The 23672-nt window shown below is 41.3% G+C and overlaps 1 protein-coding gene across 2 annotated transcripts in view; it reads right to left on the bottom strand.

Annotated features, from left to right (window-relative positions):
* The window catches only part of ism2b (isthmin 2b), a 35200-nt gene that overhangs the window by 7274 nt on the left and 4254 nt on the right, over positions 1-23672 (bottom strand). For both annotated transcript variants that reach the window (XR_015517619.1, NM_001020509.1), the window contains 4 exon segments: positions 18531-18713; positions 14406-14688; positions 4106-4243; positions 3953-4021 (listed from right to left, as the gene is read on the bottom strand). Coding sequence is in view for 1 of the 2 variants with exons in the window: in NM_001020509.1 (NP_001018345.1) it covers positions 3953-4021; positions 4106-4243; positions 14406-14688; positions 18531-18713 (673 nt within the window). In the remaining variant the exon portion in view is untranslated.

Here is a 23672-nt window from a genome sequence, read left to right on the forward strand (position 1 = left end):
GTCTGTCCAAGAAGACGATCAACTGCTGGAGATCGCAAATGACTTTGCATATTACATCTTTTCAAGAGTTCATGCAAATTTGTTATTTCCAAAGGTGGTGTGCAGTTTGCGCACACAAGTGGCATGACGTGCTCACGCCTTCCAGAGGCACACAGTTGAATGAGTGCCGCCAGCACATTGTGAGTCATGTGACAATAACTGACTGATCAGCTTTAGTATCAAACATACACATTTCGGTAGACAGATTATCCCAGACACACAGAACACCCAAACATTACAGTACTTCATAATTTTCTTTATAAATAAATCTTGTATCAGAGTGAGAGCAATGTTTTGTCAGCTTGTCATTCTTCCTACAAACCATCCTCCCCACCCCCCTGTCCACAGTAGAATTTTCAAGCAATGACCGGTCCGAGGTGATAAAAAGATTGAGGACCACTCCATTGGATAATGAAATCCCAAAAAATGTTTCTTAGCTATAGGTTTATACTTTAACCAGAAACCCCAAAAACTGAGCCATAACCCAGCCTAATGTTACCTAAACAATGTGAACAATCGTTACACTGATCTGGGCCACATAAATCCCATCCACAACTGGCCCAAATGTAGTTTGCAGTCAGGCATGCAGTGCCATCATTGCCATGCATGGCCCACATTTGGCTGACATTATGCATGCCAGTGCCGGCAACACACCAGGAGTGCCATAATGAGGCCAAATTTGGGCCAAGTCCGTTTGCAATGTGGGTGGGAGAAATGACTAGGAATAATTAACGTCAGAATACGGTCAAACTACTTGCTCTACAAACATGACTACAGACCAAGTAGAATAATATAATAAGATTTTTTTTCTTTTGCAACAACACGTTGCATAACAGGCTGTTTTTAACATCTAAAAATGAATGGAAATAAATAAGTGCGGAGGTCTCAGGCCAAAAAAATTCAAATGGCTGCATCCACTCGTATGTGAGGAATAAAGCTGTGGTCACACTGCATTTTTCTCCCCATCGACTTCCATTAATATGCACACCAATGCGTCAAACAGGGAACGCAAGCTCATGCGACAAGTTTCGTAGTTTACTGCGTTACAAAGTTCAAGCTTGATGAACTGCGAAACTGCATCGCTTGACTGCATGAGACCAATCGAGAATCAAAACATGACCTCTCCGGACAGAAATTTAAAATATGGACCAATCGCTAGCTTTTTTTAAACGTATAATCATCTTGTTGAATCCGGCCTCTTTTCGCAGCGCAGTATGACAGAATTTCGCAAGCTCAAACTCTAGTGTGACCGCAGCTTTAGTGAATAGCAGGGGTGCTCAACCCTGCTCCTGGAGATCTACCTTCCTGTTGAGTTCAGCTCCAACCCTGATCAAACACACCTGAACCAATTAATTAGGCCTGAACATCACTGGATATTTTATAGCAGGTGTGTTTGATATGGGTTGTAAGCAGTGCTTAATTTGTGAATTGCGAGGTCCTGGAACAGATCGGGGTAACAGACCCGGCATGGTACTCGAGGATGGATAGGTGTCACACATGAAAGTGGGGAGCGGTGGGGTGTGGTGCATGGCAGAGGGGTGTCGCTGATGAAAGTGAGCAGGGTGGGGGTGTCACGGACGACAGTAAAGAGGGTTAGGGAGTCGCAGAAGAAGGCGAAAGTGAACAGCAGACTGGGGAGAAGGGCGGTTGAGGAGGGGGATCAGTAAAATGAGGTGCCGGATCCAGAATCGGTGTGTTCCGGCACAAATTAACCCTTGGTTGCAGGATGGCAGATCTCCAGAAGCAGGGTTGGTCACCCCTGGTCTATAGCAATTGATGACTGAGTTCTTTAATGGGCTTCCTTCCATACAACATCCATATTGACCTTTGCATTTTACCCCATTCAAATTATTATCATAGTTCTGTTTAAACTGTTTCTTTCTAAAGACAAATGCTGAAAACATACTATTCCCCAATGGTAAAAATTAGGGATGTAACGGTATTGTAAATACCGTCATACCGCAATATTAATTTTTTTCGATATTACCGAAGTCTCATGACTCGGTAAAACTATAGGTCTTCTGAGAAAATTTGCTCAGGCGAATGAAGCGAACGGGAGGTAGCGAAAACTACAATTCCCATCATCCCTTGCGGTCTGTTGTCGCTACAGATCCAGTAATGCGGAAATGGAGTGTGCTGCTAGAAGCGGGGATCAAAAAGAGCTGTAAAACTCTAAGGCCCCGTTTACACTAGTGCGTTTTAGTTTTAAAACGGCATTGTAGAATGAAAACGATCCGCGTCCACACTCGCGTTTTACCCAGCGTTTCTGAACTGCTCTCTGTCCACACCAAAACGCTGAAAACGCACATCACGTGACCACAGACACTCTCGGGCAAGCGCTCCAGCATTTATACCCAGATGAGAGCTCTGCTTGTCGGTTTGCTCATCAAGCATCTCCCGCTGGATCTAATCTCACTATATTTGCTAAACGTGATATTTCATTCATGTTGTTATCTTTATCTAACGACATAGGCCAATTCCCTGACTTTGGTCATTGGAATCTATTAGGTTACTTGTTAACGGGTAACATGTTTTGGTTAAGCGCAAAGATAAGTTAATGATTAATACAGGTACATTGACTGATCGCTTGCCTTTATTTTCTACAATGTATAAACTTATTGTATGTTATACTTTTATAATTGTCGATTATTAAAACTGATATTCAGCAAAAGAGAGGGTGCGTTTGGTATTTTCACTGAAATTGAAAGGCGGTAGTTGTTATCGGCTCCGTTTAGTTATAAATATCCACACAGTGAAGATGACGCTCATATATGCAGCACGGCGCCTCAACATTTCTGCTGTCTGTTAAGTTGCTAATATTAAAAAGAAAATAGGCAGTTCCTTAAATCATGTTTACATTTTATTGTTGAGAAAGTGAAACAACGTAGCCAGGGTGATGTGAATGAAGTTATAAAGTACACTGTTCCCTTTGAAGATTTACCCGTGTCCTCGGTATGTTTTCCATATCAAACTGAGAAGAAGACACTGCAGCCTTGATCAAACTTGCGAAGACTGAACTTACAAGAAGAGGATGCGAGACTGAACTGTGTGTGGGCTACTTAATATTGAGGAAAAGCCCCAATCAGATAGGCGAACGTTTGCAGCCCCGCCTCCGTTTTCAGATGTCTCCGTCTTTCCCCATCCACACTGAGACGGAGCAGCAGCATTTCAGAATGAAAACGGCCTCTCCAGCGTTTTCGAAACGCTCCGTTTTCGGCGCTTGAGAAATAAGTCATATAAGTCATATCTCTCTTGTCCCAGAAACCTCAGTCCCAAATGAGAGGTTTTTTTTCTGTTGCAGGGGACATTGTAAATGCCCAGAGATACCAGCTTTTACCAGATTATATTTATATGATAATTTTCCTTTAAACCCATCTCTATCTAAGTGAGTGAGTGATTAAATGTTGAATGTGATGAGTTTTCAACAATACTAAATTAAAAACTTTATTTTTTTTTTTTACATGGTTTAATATTTTTTTTGTTATTAAAATTGAAGTTCCTGTTTCAAAGCTTACAGATAGATGGCTAATTTGTATGTCATTGACACTTTTGGCACTTTTTTGAAGTATTTTCATAAGTTTTGTTTTTTCTTGTAAATGATTCAATAAATACCGTACCGTGACATTGATACCGAGGTAATACCGTACCGTGAAATTCTGATACCGTTACATCCCTAGTAAAAATGTATGGTGAAAGTACTACTCAGTCTCAATTTAATTGTCAAATCAATATCCAAGTTAAATCCAAATGGGGCTTTTAACAAAAACAACCAAAAAAACTAACCATTTAAGATATTAGATGATAAAACATACTTGAAAATTGTAACATTGCACAATATTTTTTTTTCAAACAATTGCTAAGGATTTTTTTTTTTAAATCTACAACAATGTTAGGAATAAATTTAAGCACTTACCTGTGCCATAGGGTTCTGTACCATTTTCCATCTCAAAAGGAAAGACATGACCCACACTGTTCCAATCATCTGGGGGGAGGAAAGAACTGAACATTACATATAAATCGTTTGGAATTTTAGAACAAGAGGTACTAATTAGGGTGCTGGAGGAACCTGGGCATGGAACAAGGTCACAGCTTTGGGACTCAGTGGATGTGCAGAAATCCCCACAGGAACGTGAGCGGGTCTGGTTGCCATGTCCGCAAGTGACACTACAGGGGCTCCATGTGCTCCATTCTTCTTCTTTCTCTTCTAACGGAACAGAAATGAACAAGTCCAGTTCAGCTGTGTTGCTATTTAGCTCTTCAATGCTCAGTTTAATATCACAGTCAATGCTGTGGGAATTGATTGAGCTGGAAAGCAGCTTTACAGAACTTGCCTTTACCAAAAACAGACTTCAGTTGATGAATTAAAACAAGGACGACATATGTCTTCTTCCTTCAGTATTACAGAGTAAAGATTAGAGACTGCACGTTTAAATATTTAGCTAGAATTTGGGTGGGGTACCAACAATATTGCACACAGAGTGATGACACCCTGATTACAGACAGACAAGTGAATGATCAAAAGAATTAAGGCGTAGACTCAGTGACTGCTATAGCTGGCTTTGTAGAACTGCCATATTGCAAAACCCACAACAGCCACAGGGGCAGTCTTATACAAAAGGTTAATCAAACCAGGATTGGCCACTATATCCATTGGTTCAGGATTTTGTTGGTTAGACCTCCTGGAAGATGTTGGTGTCTAGAACATTTTGAACGAACTGTTAAACTGGCTGAATTTAGTACTCAAAAGCGTTTCCTTTTGCTGAAAAAAGGTTCAAACTCAGGGCTTTCCAAACCAAAGGGTAGTCTGTTCAGTTCCAATCAAGAAATGTACAGTATGTGTCCAGTTTTAACTCTGGTATATTTACCACATCATTGTTGGTGTTCGTACAGGGCTGATGCATCAAGTCCACATGATTTTGTTAAGTAAATAAGAGATTAAGGCCCCGTTTACACTAATGCGTTTTAGTTTGAAAACGCATAAGTTTTGCTACGGTTACGCCAACCGTCCACACTACGCCGGAGTTCTCGAGCGCCGAAAACGGAGCGTTTCGAAAACGCTGGAGAGGCCGTTTTCATTCTGAAACGCAGCTGCTCCGTCTCAGTGTGGATGATGGAAAACGGAGACATTTGAAAACGGAGGCGGGGCTGCAGACATTCGCCTCTCTGATTGGGGCTTTTCCTGAATATTAAGTAGCCTAACACGCACAGTTGAGTCCTGCATCTTCTCCGTGTAAGTTAAAACTTCGCAAGTTTGATCATGGCTGCAGTCTCTTCTTCTCAGTTTGATATGGAAAAGCAGATTATACCGAGGACACGGGTAAATCTTCAAAGGGAACAGTGTACTTTATAACTTCATTCACATCACCCTGGCTACGTTGTTTTACTTTCTCAACAATAAAATGTAAACATGATATAAGGAACTGCCTATTTTCATTTTAATATTAACAACTAAACAGACAGCAGAAATGTTGAGGGGCCGTGCTGCAAATATGAGCGTCATCTTCACTGTGTGCATATTTATAACAAAACGGAGCCGATAACAACTGCCTCCTTTCAATTTCAGTGAAAATACGAAACACACCCTCTCTTTGCTGAATATCAGTTTTAATCGATAATGGCCATTATAAAAGTATAACATACAATAAGTTTATACATTATAGGAAATAAAGGCAAGCGATCAGTCAATATACAGAATGTACGTGCTTACATTAATCATTAACTTATCTTTGCGCTTAGCCAAAACACGTTACCTGAGAACAAGTAATAGATTCCAATGTCCAATGAATATGTCGTTAAATAAAGACAACAAGATGAAAGAAATATTCCGTTTAATAAATATAGTGAGGTTAGATCCAGCGGGAGATGCTTGATGAGAAGTCCGACTAGCACAGCTCTCATCTGGGTAGATGGGCTGCAGCGCTTGCCCGAGAGTGTGTGTGTGGTCACGTGATGTGCGTTTTCAGCGTTTTGGTGTGGACGGAGAGCAGTTCAGAAACGCTGGGTGAAACGCGAGTGTGGACGCGGATCGTTTTCATTCTAAAACGCCGTTTTAAAACTAAAACGTACTAGTGTAAACGGGGCCTAATCCAAGGACATATTCTAATTGGTGTTACTACCGTATGTTAACAGCCAAGTAACTGCTTTTGAAAAGAATTCAATTCAATTCATCTTAGGGTGCTTTCACACGTAGACTTTTGTTTCAGAACCTGTCTCGTTTGCCCAGTTAGCGCGGCTAGTTTGGCATATGTGAATCGAGCAATACTGCTTGGATCCGCGCTAAAACAATCAGTCCGAGACTGCCTAACTAAAGTGGTCTCAGCTTGATGGAAACGAAATCTGGAGCGAATCGATTGTAGTAAGAAAGCGTTATGGTCCGAGGCCGGCTATATCACAGTGTTTTATGGATATGTAATAGGCATACGGCTAAATGACGAGAGAATCATTCCTGGCATTCCTAGTCACCCGCAAATGCACAGAGACTCCCGGATGCCCGCAAATGAGTGATAATCTCCCGGAAATCGCGCATCTCCCTCCTGGTCCACAAATACGTCGCGCACACGTTTCCCACCCTCCTCCGACAGCTAAAATGGACTCAACAAAATAATCCATGAAACTCTGACCAATGTGAGGAGAGTTTACTCGCACGTGACTTGTTTTAGCTATTTTGGTCCATTTCTAATCTTTGCTGTGTGAAAGCGACCGCACCAAGAACAAAGAGCAGCAATGTAACAATTTTAATCCCTGTTTTGGAACAACTGAATCAGTTCACAGGTGTGAAAGCACCCTTAATGTCTATAGAGCTTTCACAATGTAGATTTTGTTAAAGCAGTTTACCATAGAAGTTCTAGTAAATTGAAACTGTCAGTCCAGTTTTCAGAGATGAAGTTCAGTTTAGTTCAGTTCAGTGTGGTTTAATTTTCACTGCTGAAAGTTTAAAGACTGAGGAGCAAATCCATTGATGCATAGCTCCACAAGTCCCAAACCAAGCTAGCCAGTGGCAAGGAAAAAAACTTCCCCATTTGTCAAAAAAAAAAAAAAAAAAAAAACTTTATATGAAGTGGCCTTAACTAATATGTACATACACAGGAAATGATAGTTTGTTACAATGTACTTATTGTGTAAATACATGTATTTACTGTGTACTTATGCTTGATTCAATACATGTATGTAATTACATCTGTAATTAACTTTTGTAATTTCATTTGTAAATACACTGTTGACCATCCCTTACACCTTAACCTACCCTTAAACCTACCCATACCACCAAACCTGTCCATAACCCAACCCCAACTCAAGAGCACCACAAGTGTACTCAAATACATTATAAACACAATAAGTAGATTGTATTTATTTTATTTGATGTAAGTACATAGTAGTTAAGGACACTTAATATAAAGTGGGACCAAAAACTCTAGAGAAACCAGGCTCAGATAGGGATGACCATTTTTTTTTCTTGCCAAACTTCTTGTGCAGAGCTGCAGTCTAGGCGCTGGAATGTAATTTGAAAAATGGGAATTCCTGTTATGTTAACCTTAGGCATTTTTGCCTTATATCTCAAACTATTCTCAATCTAAAGTTCAATTTGAAGCATGGAGATGCACCTTCTGTGTCAAGGTTAGAATGCCAAAGATGACCCTAGACATAATTTTGGCCAGGTTAAACCTCTACTTTTTTTTCGAAGAACATCCTGGGATTTGATTTTTAATCAATACAAGACACAGGATATAGCAGGCGGATACAACTACAGCAGGGTTAGCACACTTTCCTGTATATTTCAGACAAGCCTGAAGGACTCATCAGATCAGGTGTATGTAATTAGGGTTGATGCGAAACTATGCAGAGCTGTGGCCCTCCAGGAATTGAGTTTGACACCTGTGAACTACAGTCACAATTTATTCAAAAGGTCCATTCACCACATGGCTCAGATTTTGTGTGTCAAAAATTCAAAAATTGCCATCAGGAAAAGCATCAGCTTCAGTTGTCCAAGGCAGCAGGCACCCTCAGTGTCTCATGACAGATTGTGTCAAATGCTATTGGCAGGACATCAACATCCGAGACATATTCTAATTGGTGTTACTACCTTAGGTTAACAGCCAAGTAATTACTTTTGAAAAGAATTCAATTCAATTCATCTTAGGGTGCTTCCACATCTAGACTTTTATTTCAGAACCTGTCTCGTTTGCCAAGTTAGCGCGGCTAGTTTGGCATATGTGAATCCAGCAATCACGCTCAGATCCTTGCTAAAACAATCGGTCTGAGATCGCCCGAGTGAGGTGGTCTCGGCTCGATTGAAACGAACTCTGGAGCGGATCAATTGTAGTAAAAAAGCGATACAGTCCAAGCCCGGCTATGTCACAGTGTATTATGGATATCTAATAGGCACACGGCCATATGACGAGAGAATCATTCCTGACATTCCTAGTCACCCGCAAAGAGACTCCCGGATGCCCGCAAATGAGTGATAATATCCCGGAAATTGCCATCAGAAAAAGCATCAGCTTCAGTTGTCCAAGGCAGCAGGCACCCTCTGTGTCTCATGACAGATTGTGTCAAATGCTATTGGCAGGACATCAACATGATGTCGGATTGATGCTGTACCCCAACATCAGGGGGATGTTGCTTATTGTTTGGAAATGAAAATTGGATTGACGTCAGAATCCAATGTCCAATGTCCAACCTAAAATCATCCAAATATCAATGTCCAATGTTACAGCTTGACATTGTGTGGATGTTACCAGTATGATGTCAATCAGACATTGGATTTTGGTTGCCATACCTGAAAAATAAATATTGACATCAATATGACATCGGTTTAAGATGTTGGCTCGACGTCGGATTTTGGTCACTTTCCAACACAAACTAATATCAACCAAATATCAATGTGATTTGATGTCGTAATTGGATATCAAAATAATGTTGTAATTAGATGCTGACGAGACATTAATTTTGGTCACCTGACGTCACAACCTAAATCTAACCTACAATTAACGTCTTATGATGGGATGTTTCAGATTTTGATGCCTTCCGAGAGAGAATGGGTTTATCTGATCATGTACTGTATCAGACTCTATGTTTAGATTTAGGTCTTTGAATATAATCCATTCAATTAATCTCAAGATTTAGGACTTTCAATTATGTCTTCTTTGACCACTACAATTAAACACACACTATTTCATCCTTGTCTGAAATTAAACTGTAATTCTACAATGCAAATTGTGCAATTCCCACCATGGACTGGACGGAAAAACAAAAAAGCAACAGAGGCGTAATGTTATGCATGGCCTTGAAAAGCCTAGAATTCTTGAACAGGCTTAAAAGACCCAGCCGCTATGGGCTGGAGGAGGGTGTTGGGGGACACAGGGTCTGGGGCCCAACCCGTGGGACATAAAAAGTAAACGAATGACCCCTCTCACTCTGTGTTCCCGATCTGCACTCTAATTGAACACAAGCATGGGCTTATTTGTCCAAGAGAAAGTACTCACGCTGCCATTAGTGAGCGGATCGGGCTCGTCTTCAAACAGCAGTCTTCTCCGCTGAGTGGGACCAGCGTCTACTTCAAAGGTCGGGCACCCATAAATACGCCATCGGCGGCTGAGAATTTAGCCTGAATCAATGCTGTGAAACAGCCCTTACTAACTCGCCCTATCTTTCACATCTCTAGTTCCCTTTAGCAACTCTCAAAAATCCCCTTTACAGTAGCTGACTGCTAGCAGTTCAACTATTTAACATTTCTCTAATTGCTCTAAAATCTTTCTGCTCAATTTTTTTATTTTGCAAATAATGCTATTGAATAAGTTATACATTTTTTCCCCATTCAAATAGTTTTATTAATTGCACAGCTAATGTATTTCCATCTCTCTTAGACTCTCAATAAAGTTAAATCTCTCTCGAGTCAAGGGCTCAAGATCTGTGAAAAAACAGTCACACGAAAGGTTGGGCACACACCAAGAGATGTCTGGCTGCAGACTTGGTGCAGATGCAATCTGAGCTGAATCTAATGGTTTTTAATGTACTCACCTAACCCCACCTCTAACCTTACCCCTCACAGTGACATCACTAGCTCCATTGAGTGCAATGTGTCTGACATTGCATCTCTGAGCGATGCAATCTCAGCTTGCATCATAAAGGCTGCATCCAGATACTATTGCACACACCACAAGCCAATTGGTCTGATATGATTGCTACTGATTCCTCTCCTTCCGACAATCCTAGGTAATGTTCTAATTATCCTAATCGTTCTAAATATCAGATATTCCTGTGGTGTGTCTAGCTCGGCAAGATGTGTGTGGGCGGGAGGTCACGTCAAGTTTCGGGAGTCTCCCGCAAATGCACAGAGACTCCCGGATGCCCACAATCGATTGGTAATCTCTAGGAAATCGTGTATCTTCCCCCCGGTCCTCAAATAAGTCGCGCACCCTTCTAACCCCTCCCCACCGCATCCCTCCTCGCTATTCAGACATGTCGCATGCACCCTGTCAAACAACACCAAACCACCACCCCCCGACAGCTAAGAGGGAATCTGCAAAATAAACCCTGAAACTCTGACCAGTGTGGGGAGAGTTTACACACACATGACTTGTTTTAGCTCTTTGACTCGTTTAGAAACTTTGCCGTGTAAGAGCGAACCGCACCAAGAACAAAGAACAACAATGTACCGGTTTTAATCCTTGTTTCGGAACAACTGAATCGATTCACAGGTGTGTAAGCACCTTTAAAGGGTTCACACTTAGATACTGTTTGACAACTTGTTAGCAAGTTAGCAGGTTTGGCATGTTGTCTCGAGCGAGAACCCTTAGCTCGGAGATAGTTGAGCCCAGGGCTCCCGCCAGGTCCATACAGCATGTGAGGGGAGTACGAGGTCAGTTTGAGAGAGCTCCCCTCGGCAAAAGAGGAAAGGAGGAGAAGGGGTGGATGGGGGGTTTCTTCGGGAAAACGAAGATGAGGGAGTAGTTCTTAGCTAGGTTACTTATAGTGAGTTTGGATCGATCTGATTGGCTAGCTAATGAGTATAGATGAGTGGCCAGCTGCAGTCAATCATATCACGTGCTCCTCTCGAAATTAGTTTGTGAAACTTCATTTAATCTGTTCTGATGAAAGTCAGAGATGTTCTGTATGTGAATCATAAATATTCAACATGTTCCAAAATCTTTTACAATTGTGCCTAACCATTCTGAGAACAATCAGGTATGGTTCCAGCTGTGTTTATATGTGAACCTGGAATAGCACGGCATGGTTGCAAACTGTCCAGAATTCTAAACCATTCTGAGCCATGCTGAACTGGTAGAGCGCATGATGTAGCCACTCTGTTGCCTGGCTGCAAGTTTCTGCATAGCTGGCTAGGTGAAAAGAGCTTTATTAATTTTTTCAAATTGAATGAAGTAAGGCTCAATCCCAATTCTACCCCTTAGCCCTTACCCCTACCCCTCGTTTTGTGCATTCACGTGAAGGGGAAGGGGTGGCCCTAATTTTCTTTAGCTTGAAGGCGTAGGGCTAAGGAGAAGAGCTAGAGACCCCTTCAAACAGAGATTTTTCAGGACCACATTCGAAATCAAGGTGTACGTAAGAAAAAAAGTCCTAAAATACAGAAATGTGATCATAATCCATATCAATGTTTACTTTACTTACATTACCAGGGTAAAGACTGACGCATTTGTATTACATTCCAAAAACATCCGTCATAAGCATCATATTGGAAAGTGACACTGTTTCCATTCTGACTGGCCTGGATTAGCACTTGATAGTGGAAAAATGGCTCTGTATGTGTCAGGGAAACCATGAGGACAAACATGCAAATGAGCCGGAGATTATCACTTGAAATTAAACATTATCCAATCAGAGGATCAGCTTGTCAATTTGTGGCAGCAGCATGATTGTTTATTCATTTTCACCCACTATGTTTGTTCTCAAGTCTTGAGAGATATCCCGTGTACACATTCAGGATCCTTGTTAAAATATGTTGATGAGTATTGTATAACTTAAGTAGTCACTTATTCTATGCCATATTTTGATCATTCACTTGCCTGTCTGTAATCATGGGGCCATCAGATTGTGAGCAATATTGTTGGTACCAATGACTGTAAAAAATATGGATGACGCGACAGCCCCTTTTGCCATTGAACGCCTTGAGGGCAAAACGCCTGCTTGACGGGCACAAACTGTCGCAAAAGACTGCTGAAATTGGAGCCAGACATGCGCAGAAGGACTGTCTGATGGAGCCAGAGGAGGAGCCGCGATAATGAGCGGAGTCGAGCTTCCAACCAAACGCTTTATGTAAAATCAACCACGCCCCCCGAACTTCTCACTCGACTGCCGGTGTCTGCACTATAACAAACGCTCACTGATGTAAATAGAAGCACTTACATTAAAAAAACACAATAATATACGGTTTAAAAACGGTGTGATGTAAGCTGTTAAACTTTAATAAAAGCAATACATGGTGGACTGCAGAAATAAACGATCTTTTATACACTCTAGCCTGAATATGAGCACAAATAATATATTCTCTTATTGTTATATTTGTTGTTGGTATTTGTTATCTTCATAGGGGTAGAAATAACACTTGTAAAATATGAACAATAACATATAAACAACACATACATTTTTAGAAAGGTTTTTATTTTTAATTAGCCATCAACAGAACCCAAAATATAGCCTACACACCATAACGATTTACCATGCGGGAACAATCGTGCGTTTAGAAGATAAATACAGCAAGATTACTAAATATCAACAGGATATTTACACATCCCAACCCTGCAATTTGTCAATTTGTGCAAAAAAACTTTGCACTATTAATACAACGTCTATCTGCTGTAACATCACTAGTATATTGTTTATTCATTTTCGCTTGAATTGTTTATTTATTTAATTTTTTTGCCTCCGTTTTCATTTGGTTTATTCGATGCCTTCATTATATCTGGCAACGAGGAATTTACATTCTTTTTAATGTTAGCTGGAGTGTTCAAATAAAACGCCAACAGTAAATGATGTAAATAAATAATATCTAACATTTACAGCTCTATTAGGTTATATAAGATTCGATTTCAAGAACGTTATAATGATTTATAACAGCAAATTCAGTAGATCACTTAATAATATGCCAAAACTTAAAATGCAGAGACGTCCTATAAAGCAAGTTCAAATAACCTTACAGGAGATCAACGTGGAGATTATTATTTAAACACAAAGAGAATTACTGCTAACGATCTCCTGTATACCCCGTACTTAAATGGGTTTATTTTATTGTGCAGTTTTATTGTCATTTTCGTATTTATTATTATTATTATTTAATACTTGTGCAATCGATACAGGTTTATTGTTATTTATTTTGTCCTTTATTTAAATAATTGCTATGCTGTTTGCATCTTTATTCAAAGGTTAAACTCAGTGATACACTTTGCGTTCACATAGTAGCATGCGTTTGTTGTTATATCAACAAAAATGGGTGTAATAACGTTAACAAATGTGAGGGTTTTATATAATGAAGATTCAATCGCGCCAGCTCCGGGCATCAGCGCATAACCTAGTCGCGGCGTCGCGGGCTGATTCCGGCTCGCATGCGGCAGCGCCTGCTCGCTCGGCCGCCGCATCTGGCTCAATTGACTCAGGCTGGAATCGGGCAGTGAGTCCAGGCATCCGGAGTAGGTCCAGCAGAGGTAGTCAGTCTGAGGGGTAAGTCTCCGGCAGGCAAGAACTGGCCCCAGTGTATTTTGCTATCTGGGTGGCTAGGCGTGTATTAGCAAACTAATAAAGCCCGAAAAAAGCTCTGACCTTAGCGAATAAACAGTGTTCCACCAGATCATGTATGTCAGAAACTGTAGTTTACTGCTGAACTCATTTTGTCATAGTAAAATATCACAGAAATCGCGTAATAACACTTCAGTCTTCTGCCGAAGCTCAGACGCCGCGCTTTGAGAAACTGTCAATCACAACTGTCAATCACGATGACACGCCCAGCATTAAATTACTGCTAAAAACAAACTGTTTACAAAAATGAGGATCTGCACCTATTTCAGCACAATAATCAGTGCCTTAATCGACCAGAACCATCTTTCGGGACATTTTATTGCAAGTGTAATTAATTTTTTTATTTGGGCTCAAGTCTCCTTCATTAACACGGAGGAGGCGGGCTTTATGACTTGTACTGCAGCCAGCCCCCAGGGGGCGATCTAACGGCCGAGACCTTCACTCAAACGCAGGCTTGCGGCACACTTGGTTGGTACCCCACCCAAATTCAAGCTACTCACTATAGGAGCAAATGAAGAAATCTAAGATTTTTGTGTCCTCATGTATGTGGTGTGTAACCTTTAGTGTGTATTTACACATTAAGTGTGTACCCAGCATTTTATGAAAAATAGAATGCTTACCATAACGGTTATGAGTCCAGTCGCCATCTGTCTTGCCAAGCCCACTAGGGATGGGTTCCCCACTATCATAATCATAATCATCTTCTTCATCCTCAGCTTGTCCTGTACCATCCTCGCCCGAATCTGCATCTGTATAGCCCCAAAATAGAGGCCAGAAAAGCTTCTTCCCACCCAGCCATTCTACAGTGGAGGAGGGAGAAGATGTGGACCAGTCATTGCTCCATTCTTTAACCAGATCCATCTCTACATCCATGGGGGGGTCATCCAAAACTTCGATGGTCACCTGTAACAAAGAAACCGAATTACACAGGCATTAAAAGCCCTAAATCGAAATAACAGGAAATGCTGGGCATTGCTTTATGAGTTATGCACTTTACAATTAACGTCACACTTCTAGTCTGGGGGAAAGTCAGTGGCAGTAAGTTTTAGCAATGAGTCACTGATCGACTGTCTTAATTTTATCTTAGGCTCAGTATTAAATCAAGTAGAATTACTTATCTCAAGATCAGATTACTTAATATATTTAATTGCATTTGATCTGGAATGATGAGCCACAATGGATGCTTTGGACCAGACTTAAATAGACATCAGAAGAGAATAATGGCTTACTATATCTGACCCTATGATACTCTCAGAAAAAATATACTAAATGTTTGTAATGTTTGAAATCTTTAGATAGCTATTATGTACACATCAGACATTAATATATACCTAATTTAATATCTATAATGTACCAATAAGGATGTTTTAAAGCAGGGGGTGTGAAAATCAGATCCTGGAGAACCGCAACCCTGCAGAGTTAGGTTCCAGCCTTGCTTTAACACCCCAGGGAGTAAAGAATTCTGGCCCAGATTTGGCTCAGACATTCATCCGGCACTGGCATACAGCATGTGGGCTGAACATGGCCCTGGTGTGGCAAAGGTGACAACGTCTATACTTAGGCCTGACATTCTTACTTTATATGTGGGCCATGTCAGTTTGACTCATATTGACCCACATTTAAAATATACTTTTTTATTATTTTCAAATAAAGAAAAAAAAGTTCTACCAATCAGGTCGGTTCGAGAAAAGGCACACCCAAAGCATGCCTAAAGCACAATGGTTCATGGGTTAATCAATTTCATTGCAGTTGTGACACACCAACCTATCTGGCCCAGTTCAGGCTCGGTTATGGGTTTCTAACTTGGCTGAGACTTGGCCCAGATATGGTCCATGTTCGACCATTGTCTGGAAGCCAGACTTAGTTCGGTCATGTACCGTAATTCACTGTGGCATGTGGGCCAAGCAAAAGCGGATTGTGAGGGCCAAAGCCGGGTCAGAGATATTTTGCTATGTGGGACACAGTAGGTATCAAACAAGCCTAAAGCACTCAATTAGTTTGATCAGACGTGTTTAATTAGAGTTTGACCTAAACTGTGCAGAGCTATGCCACAGTCACACTAGAGTTTGAGTATGCGAAATTCTGACGAACAGCACTGCGAAAAGGGGCAAGGTTAAACAAAATGATCAGACATTTTAAAAAAGTAAGTGATTGGTCCGTATATTACATTTCTGTACAGAGAGATCACGGCTGCGTCCGAAATTGCATACTTACATACTATATAGTACACTAAAAACAGTATGCGAGCCGAGTAGTATGTCCAAATTCATAGAATTCAAAAAACATTTTGCGAGAAGTACTCTGATGACCTGCTACTTTCGGCGAGATTCTGAAGTGTGCATCTGGTGCACGCTTTGCTATCACGTGAAGTCCGGCAAGAGAATTCAGGAATGGGAGTGAAGTGACGCAACTCACGCAGGCAGTTCATATGATCATGACAAAATGGCAGATGTAGTACATCCGAGTTCCATTCATACTGTATAGAACGTACTTTTCTAACGGCTGATTAGTGCGTTTAAATTCAAATGCTGTATCTACTGAGTAGCAGGCGGTTTCGGACGCAGCCCATGTTTTGATCTCTGATTGGGCTCACGCAGTCATGTGATGCGATTTCACCAAGCTTCAACTTTGCAACGCAATGGCAAGCTAAACTTGTCGCGTGAGCTTATGTTTCCAGTCTGTGGAATTCACACGCATATGAATGGAAGTCTATAGGGTGAAAAGTAAAGTGTGATGGCGACTCTATAGTCTTTCAGGAATTTAGTTTACCATCTGTGCTTAAAAAGGTCTTTCCCAAAAAGAAAATTTCTGTTATTAATTGCTCACCCTAAATTTGTTCTAATACCTTTGCTCATCTTTTGAACACAAACGTAGATATTTTGGATGAAATTGGACCTCCCTGATCCTCCATAGACAACAATGTGCTGACTTATTTAAAGTTCAGAAAAGTGATTGGTCGTTCTTGAACGATTCGTTCATTCTAAACAAATCTTCAAAATGACTCGGGAACTACGAGTCCTCTCAGGGTGTGATTCGTTCATCTGCGTGTGCGCACATTTGTGCAGGTGGTATCGTTCATTTCAAGTCTTTTGAGACGTTCATCGCTAAAAGGCAGAAGCCAATCATCGTTTAGAGCCGGAAAAAGAATTGATCCGTTCATCTCTTGAGTCCTCTATTGGGTTAGAGTCATTCGTTCCTCACGGGCCAATCATATGCATTTAGAGCTGGAAAGAGATTTGATCCGTTCACGTCTTGAGTCCTCGGGTTTGAGTCATTCTGTCACGTGATGAACGAACGACTCAAGAACCAGAAGACTCGAAAGTTGTACTAATTATCATGGTTCCTATCGGCTCAGACTGTGTAACTTGGTTAAGATTATATGTGACTGTCACAGTGTAACGTGAACGAACCACTGACATTTAAAGACATGAAGAGGTGAGCTGAGCAAAGAGACAAACATGCCTTCATAGACAAAAGAGCAGGTGAACATTGAATTATAATTTTCTCCTTCGTATGGTATTCAATTTATGACTTATTTGTAGTGTGATCAACCTTTTGGGCTAGTTGTAGATGTGTTTGGAAGCAATTCGTAATATTTTAATAGTATTTTGGCAAATTGAACCAAATGAACGAAATGACTCGAAAAAAGATTCGTTCACCTCGATGAACGAGACTCAAAGATCTGTTGTGTGTCTTCATTGGTTCAATTAGAATATTATGAAGCAACAAGAATACCACACATAAAAAAGCTTTATTTAAAAATTCAGATTTATGTACACAAATGTATTCTTGTAGCTTGATAATATTCCGATTAAACACTAAACGCAATGGTCTGTTGCATTTAGTCTTATCTTTCTTTTAACTTTAAATTCAAGAGTTTATACTCTGCTGATGATTGATTATAAAGCTTGTTTGGCATGCCGTCCCAGGAGAGAGCCCTGAGTTCATAGAATCCTCGAGCCTAGGGCTCCCTCCTGTTGCAAAGCGAGAAGGGAGTTTGAGCTCAGGTAGAACTCGAGAACTCCCTTGCTGTAGTAAGAAATGAACCAATAGTGACTGCTCTTAAGAGATAACTACTTACTAGGAGCATGTCTATGGTGCTGATTTGGATTAGTCATTTAAGATAAGTTCAGTTTTTGGACGGTGGGGGGAAACCGGGGAACCCGGGGGAAACCCACACGAAACGTAGGCTGGTTTGGTAATGACCAGAGCCAAAAATATTCTTGCTGTAAGGCAAACAGTGCTAACCACTTGGCCGCCATGCCATTAATCTAGAAAAGAAGCAAGGAGTAGTGGTGGAAGGGGGGATTCTTCAAAATAAAGATGACTGTGTTATGAAACCAAGGGCATATATAGTGGCTTAGGAGTCATCTGATTGGTAAATCACAAATTTGATAATGTGGGGCAAGCCACAAGCAATCATAAGCACGTGATCCTCTCGAAATTAGTTTATAAATAAACTTCACCAAGTGAGGACCATTGCTGTCTATGGAGGAGAAGGGAGCTCTTGGATTTAATGCGTAATATCTTAATTTGTGTTCCGATGATAGATAAAAGTTCCAGGGGTTTGGACAACATCGTGAAGTACAATTGTGTAACTTTTGAAATGGTACTGCTCAAGTGAAAGTGTTAATACCTTTTTTTATAATAGTGTGTGACTTGCAATGCTCAAACACCAAAAAGAACTTGCTTACAGTGTTTTTTTTAACTCCCAATATGTGATGTGTGTCGTTGCCAGCTCTTACCTGAATGTTCGGGTTTTGGGAGCCAATGTCAGCATTTGCCAGGTCTGGTAAGTTTTTAAAATCTAGGACAAAGGGTTTTGATTCTTCCTCAGGTTCTGGCAGTGGTAGGACACCTGTAGAGTGATGCTGGAGCCACCTTCGTTGGTGGGGATGTGAATCTGCCAAATGATTTTGGACCTGATTCTGTTGGTACAGGAGATCACAGTGACTGCTTATGTTTCTCTAAGATGCAACATGTTACGTGCTATTTGCACCTGCCTTTCTAGAATGATCACTTGTACTAGCATTACTAAAAATCAAGGCATTGCGATTGCATAAATTAATATTAAGTTTCAAACAATAAATCAGTTACAAATAAGGAAAATATTAATTCAACAAATTGAAACAACGGGTTATCACTTCTGGGGATGGAAACTTCAGACAGATAACCATCTAGCTGTGGAGTGGTTGAGCTCAACATCTGACTGACATTTGAGAATGACCTGAAAGTGTATTTAAATACGGTCATTCATTCATTCATTTTCATGTCGGCTTAGTCCCTTTATTAATCTGGGGTCGCCACAGCGGAATGAACCGCCAACTTGTCCAGCACATTTTTACGCAGTGGATGCCCTTCCAGCCATAACCCATCTTTGGGAAACATCCACACACTCATACACACACTCATACACTACGGACAATTTAGCCTACCCAATTTACCTGTACCGCATGTCTTTGGACTGTGGACTTTGGACCGGGACTGTGGGGGAAACCGGAGCACCCGGATGAAACCCACGCGAGCGCAGGGAGAACATGCAAACTCCACACAGAAACGCCAACTGAGCAGAGGTTCAAACCAGCGACCTTCTTGCTGTGAGGCGACAGCACTAGCTACTGCGCCACTGCGTCACCTATATAGGGTCAGTTTATAAATTTTTGGTTAAATTAAAAAAAAAAATCTAGCAGAAATATGGCTACAATCTGATAGGCACATATATAGTAGCCTAAATCAAAACAGAAGAGCCTCCCTATTATAATTTGAGGTACTTTCTCACAGGATTTCACTGAACATATCAGACAATGAGGAAGCAGAGAGAAGAGTCTTTTTTTCTGCACTCTGATCTCGTCCTCCTGCCCTGTGCGCTACCCCCTCTCCGACTCCCCGCAAGATTTCTGCATCCATTGTGGTCTGGATCATTTCATGTGCGCTGCTTTATATCCGCACCCAGTAATGATCTTCAACACAATCTCACGGCAATTCGTAACTTTTTGATTTAGTGGCTAATTTGTATGAACGTGTAAGATCTAATTCGTACAGTTTAGTACGATTTGCTCATCCCCCAATGACAGTTGAGTTTAGGGGTGGGGTTAGGTGCCACGCCTCCTTTTTAAAATCGTACAATTTCGTACGAGTGAACTCGTACAAATTTGTACGAATTAGCCACTAAACTGGCAAAACGTAAAATAGTTATGTTTTTTCGTGAGATCAGGCTGTGATCTTTATAAAGTGGATCTGATGAAGTGCAGAGGATCCGAATAGAACAAATAGACACACTGCAGACATGCATTTCATACAAGAACGTGGAGGGCGCAGTTTCTGTTTGCGACATTACAACATACTGTTTCAGCCATGTTGTTTAAGTGATAAAAATCTTGAATACTTGGTTCATCCTTAATTTTTTTCCCCTGAAATTGTGCTGATGTACTTGACCAATAGAGGATCTACAGAAACCTTTCTCAGATCCAACCAACTTCTACTTGAGAGCCAAAAACAGCATGCCTTATTTACTAAACATGCATGCAGAGGAATTTTTTTGTGAAATATAAAGTTTAATTAGATATGTGTAGTGGAGGCCAGCTAGTAAAGTGCTGTGCAGGTAAACCTCACTCCTCTGACCTGTAAAGGTGCTCTAGCGACAGACGCTATAGACTTATACTATCAGGTTTTTTCCCTCCGCAGCCTCGTTTTGGTTCTTTAAAATGGCGGCCGCCTGAAATAATCGTATTGGCCATGGTCTTTAGTCTCCTTGTTAGAGCCACCGACTCCCATGCGGAAGATTGCTAGAAGGGATGGGTGGTACCACAATTTTTTAATGCGATACGATACTGATACTTTTTGTTAAAAGGACACATACAGACTGCAGATTGAGCACCCCCTGCTGGCCTCCACTGGCAACAACCTTGTTTTCCCATGTGGTCTCCCATCCAGTTACCAACCAGGTGCAGCCTTGTTTAGATTCAGCAGGCGACTATGTGAGAGCTGCAGGGAGCTAGCTGCTGGCTAATTGTCAAAATCTTTCCATTCTGAGATATTCTTTCCAAAAATATTCTATTTGCATTATATATACTCACCGGCCACTTTATTAGGTACACCTTACTAGTACCAGGTTGTACCCCATTTTGCCTTCAGGACTGCCTTAATTCTTCGTGGCATAGATTCAATAAGGCACCGGAAATATTCCTCAGAGATTTTGGTCCATATTAACATGATAGCATCATGTGCTGCAGATTTGTCAGCTGCACATCAATGATGCGAATCTCCCGTTTCACCACACACCAAAAGTGCTCTATTGGATTGAGATGCGGTGACTGTGGAGGCCAATTGAGTACAGTGAACTCATTGTCATGTTCAAGAAACCAGTCTGAAATGATTCACACTTTATGCCATGGTGCGTTATCCTGTTAGAAGTTGCCATCAGAAGATGAGCACACTGTTGTCCTAAAGGGATGGACATGGTCAGCAACAATACTTAGGTAGGCTGTGGTGTTGACACAATCCTCAACTGATATTAATGGGCCCAAAAGTGTGCCAAGAAAATATCCCACCAAAACCATAACACCACCACCACTAGCCTGAAGTGCTAATACAAGGCAGGATGGATCCTCAATTGTAACGAGTGGTCACTGTTGCCTTTCTATCAGATCAAATCGTTCTCCTCTGACCTCTGTCATTAACAAAGCATTTGCACACACAGAACTGCCGCTTACTCTATATTTTCTCTTTTTCGGACCATTCTCTGTAAACCTCTAGAGATGGTTGTGCATGAACATGACAGTAGATCAGCAGTTTCTGAAATACCGGCACGTCTTGCACCAACCACCATGCCACGTTCAAAGTCACTTAAACCATCTTTCTTCCCCATTCTGATGCTTGACGATGTCTACATGCCTAATTGCATTGAGCTGCTTCCATAAAATTGGCTGATTAGAAATTTGCGTTAATGTGCAGTTATACCTAATAAAGTGGCCGGTGGGTGTTTTTTTAATCTGTTGAGCATTTTGTCCAACTGGTGGCATATAGTTTGAGTGCATATGCTGATGTCGAATCAGAGATGTCTATAGTCAATGGGCCTTGGGTTAATTTGATCGGCTATCTGATCTTAAGATCCGGAGACTAAGAGGCATTTGAGCCTCATTCTCAACACTAACCGGCATTCTCTTCCAGGAAGTCTCAACAAGAGGGACCTGGTAAATAACTAGTTGATGTAACATGGGCCGATTGTTTAATTTCCTGCGCTCAGAATGGAAACCAAATCTCTCCTTAAATCCTTTGTCTGCTTCAGACAACCTCTTGTCTTTCTCTGCATTGTTAAGTCAACGTAAATTATCTTTCCTCCTAGTGGATTGTGGAATGTTCTGTCAATGGGCTTTCTCAAACATAAGGCATGAATTCCGGATCTTGAAACAAAGCCTTATACGCATGTGAAAGACTATGCCATACACACACACAGTCACTATTATTGAGCTCTCTGGTGAGACACATGGACACGATCAGCTCACATGGTTTATATGTTGGGGCACTTGGGAAAGCAGTCGGCAGCGCAGCCTAGATTTATGTGACCTCCAATATCAAAGTCCTAGGAGCACGCCATTTCCAGCCCAGTGAAGAAAAACAATAAACTAAACAGTAACCCCCCATGCTCCCCTCCTTCCCTTGACAACCCCTGCCCCACTTGTAAAAACAAAAGAGACATTTAGTAAACGCTTAATAGCAAGGTTTTTTTTTTTTGCAGAGGTTAGACATGGTCTGAAGATACCAGAATGCAGGAAATTCCACATTAACACAGAAGATGGGCTGAAAAAACTGTTTAGCAGCTGAACTATGACCTTGGGAGTACAACTGAGTATTTTCTGACTGCTATTATGTAAGGACGCACTGTTGCACTGCCCTACTGCATGAAGCCTTCTCCATTTTGCCCATATTTGCATTGTAAGCTGGCGAGGCAGTGGCGCAGTAGGTAGTGCTGTCGCCTCACAGCAAGAAGGTTGCTGGGTCGCCGGTTCAAACCTCGGCTCAGTCGGTGTTTCTCTGTGGAGTTTGCATGTTCTCCCTGCCTTCGCGTGGGTTTCCTCCGGGTGCTCCGGTTTCCCCCACAGTCCAAAGACATGCGGTACAGGTGAATTGGGTAGGCTAAATTGTCTGTAGTGTGTGTGTGTACTGTATGTTTCCCAGAGATGGGTTGTGGCTGGAAGGGCATCCGCTGCATAAAAAAAAAACTTGCTGGGTAAGTTGGCGGTTCATTCCGCTGTGGTGACCCCGGATTAATAAAGGGACTAAGCCAACAAGAAAATGAATGAATGAATGCATTGTAAGCTAAATGGGAGAAATTGTTATGGAATAAACATGACTTATTATTATCAAATATCTTGAGTAAATTAATTTAATTGATTTTAAAATGAAAGATTAGGGTTAAGGGAGTTGGTAATACTCTCCTTTTTGGGAATGTTTTGAGAGATGTGATCATTTCTATGATATCCAACTGAGACTTTCATTTGCATAGTCAAAGTGCACTCAGAGATGTAAACAGTTTGCTATAATATTTAACAACTAACTAAACTAAGAAAGTGGCACAGTAGGTAGTGCTGTCGCCTCACAGCAAGAAGGTCGCTGGTTTGAACCTCGGCACAATTAGCGTTTCTGTGTGGAGTTTGCATGTTCTCCCTGCATTCGTGTGGGTTTCCTCCGGGTGCTCCGGTTTCCCCCACAGTCCTAAGACATGCAGTACAGGTGAATTGGGTAGGCTAAATTGTCCGTAGTGTATGAGTGTGTGTGTGGATGTTTCACAGAGATGGGTTGCGGCTGGAAGGGCATCCGCTGCGTAAAAACGTGCTGGATAAGTTGGCGGTTCATTCCGCTGTGGCGACCCCGGATTAATAAAGGGA

The sequence above is a fragment of the Danio rerio genome, chromosome 20 (assembly GCF_052040795.2).
Source record: "Danio rerio strain M-AB ecotype USA chromosome 20, GRCz13ab, whole genome shotgun sequence".
Lineage (NCBI taxonomy): Eukaryota > Metazoa > Chordata > Actinopteri > Cypriniformes > Danionidae > Danio > Danio rerio.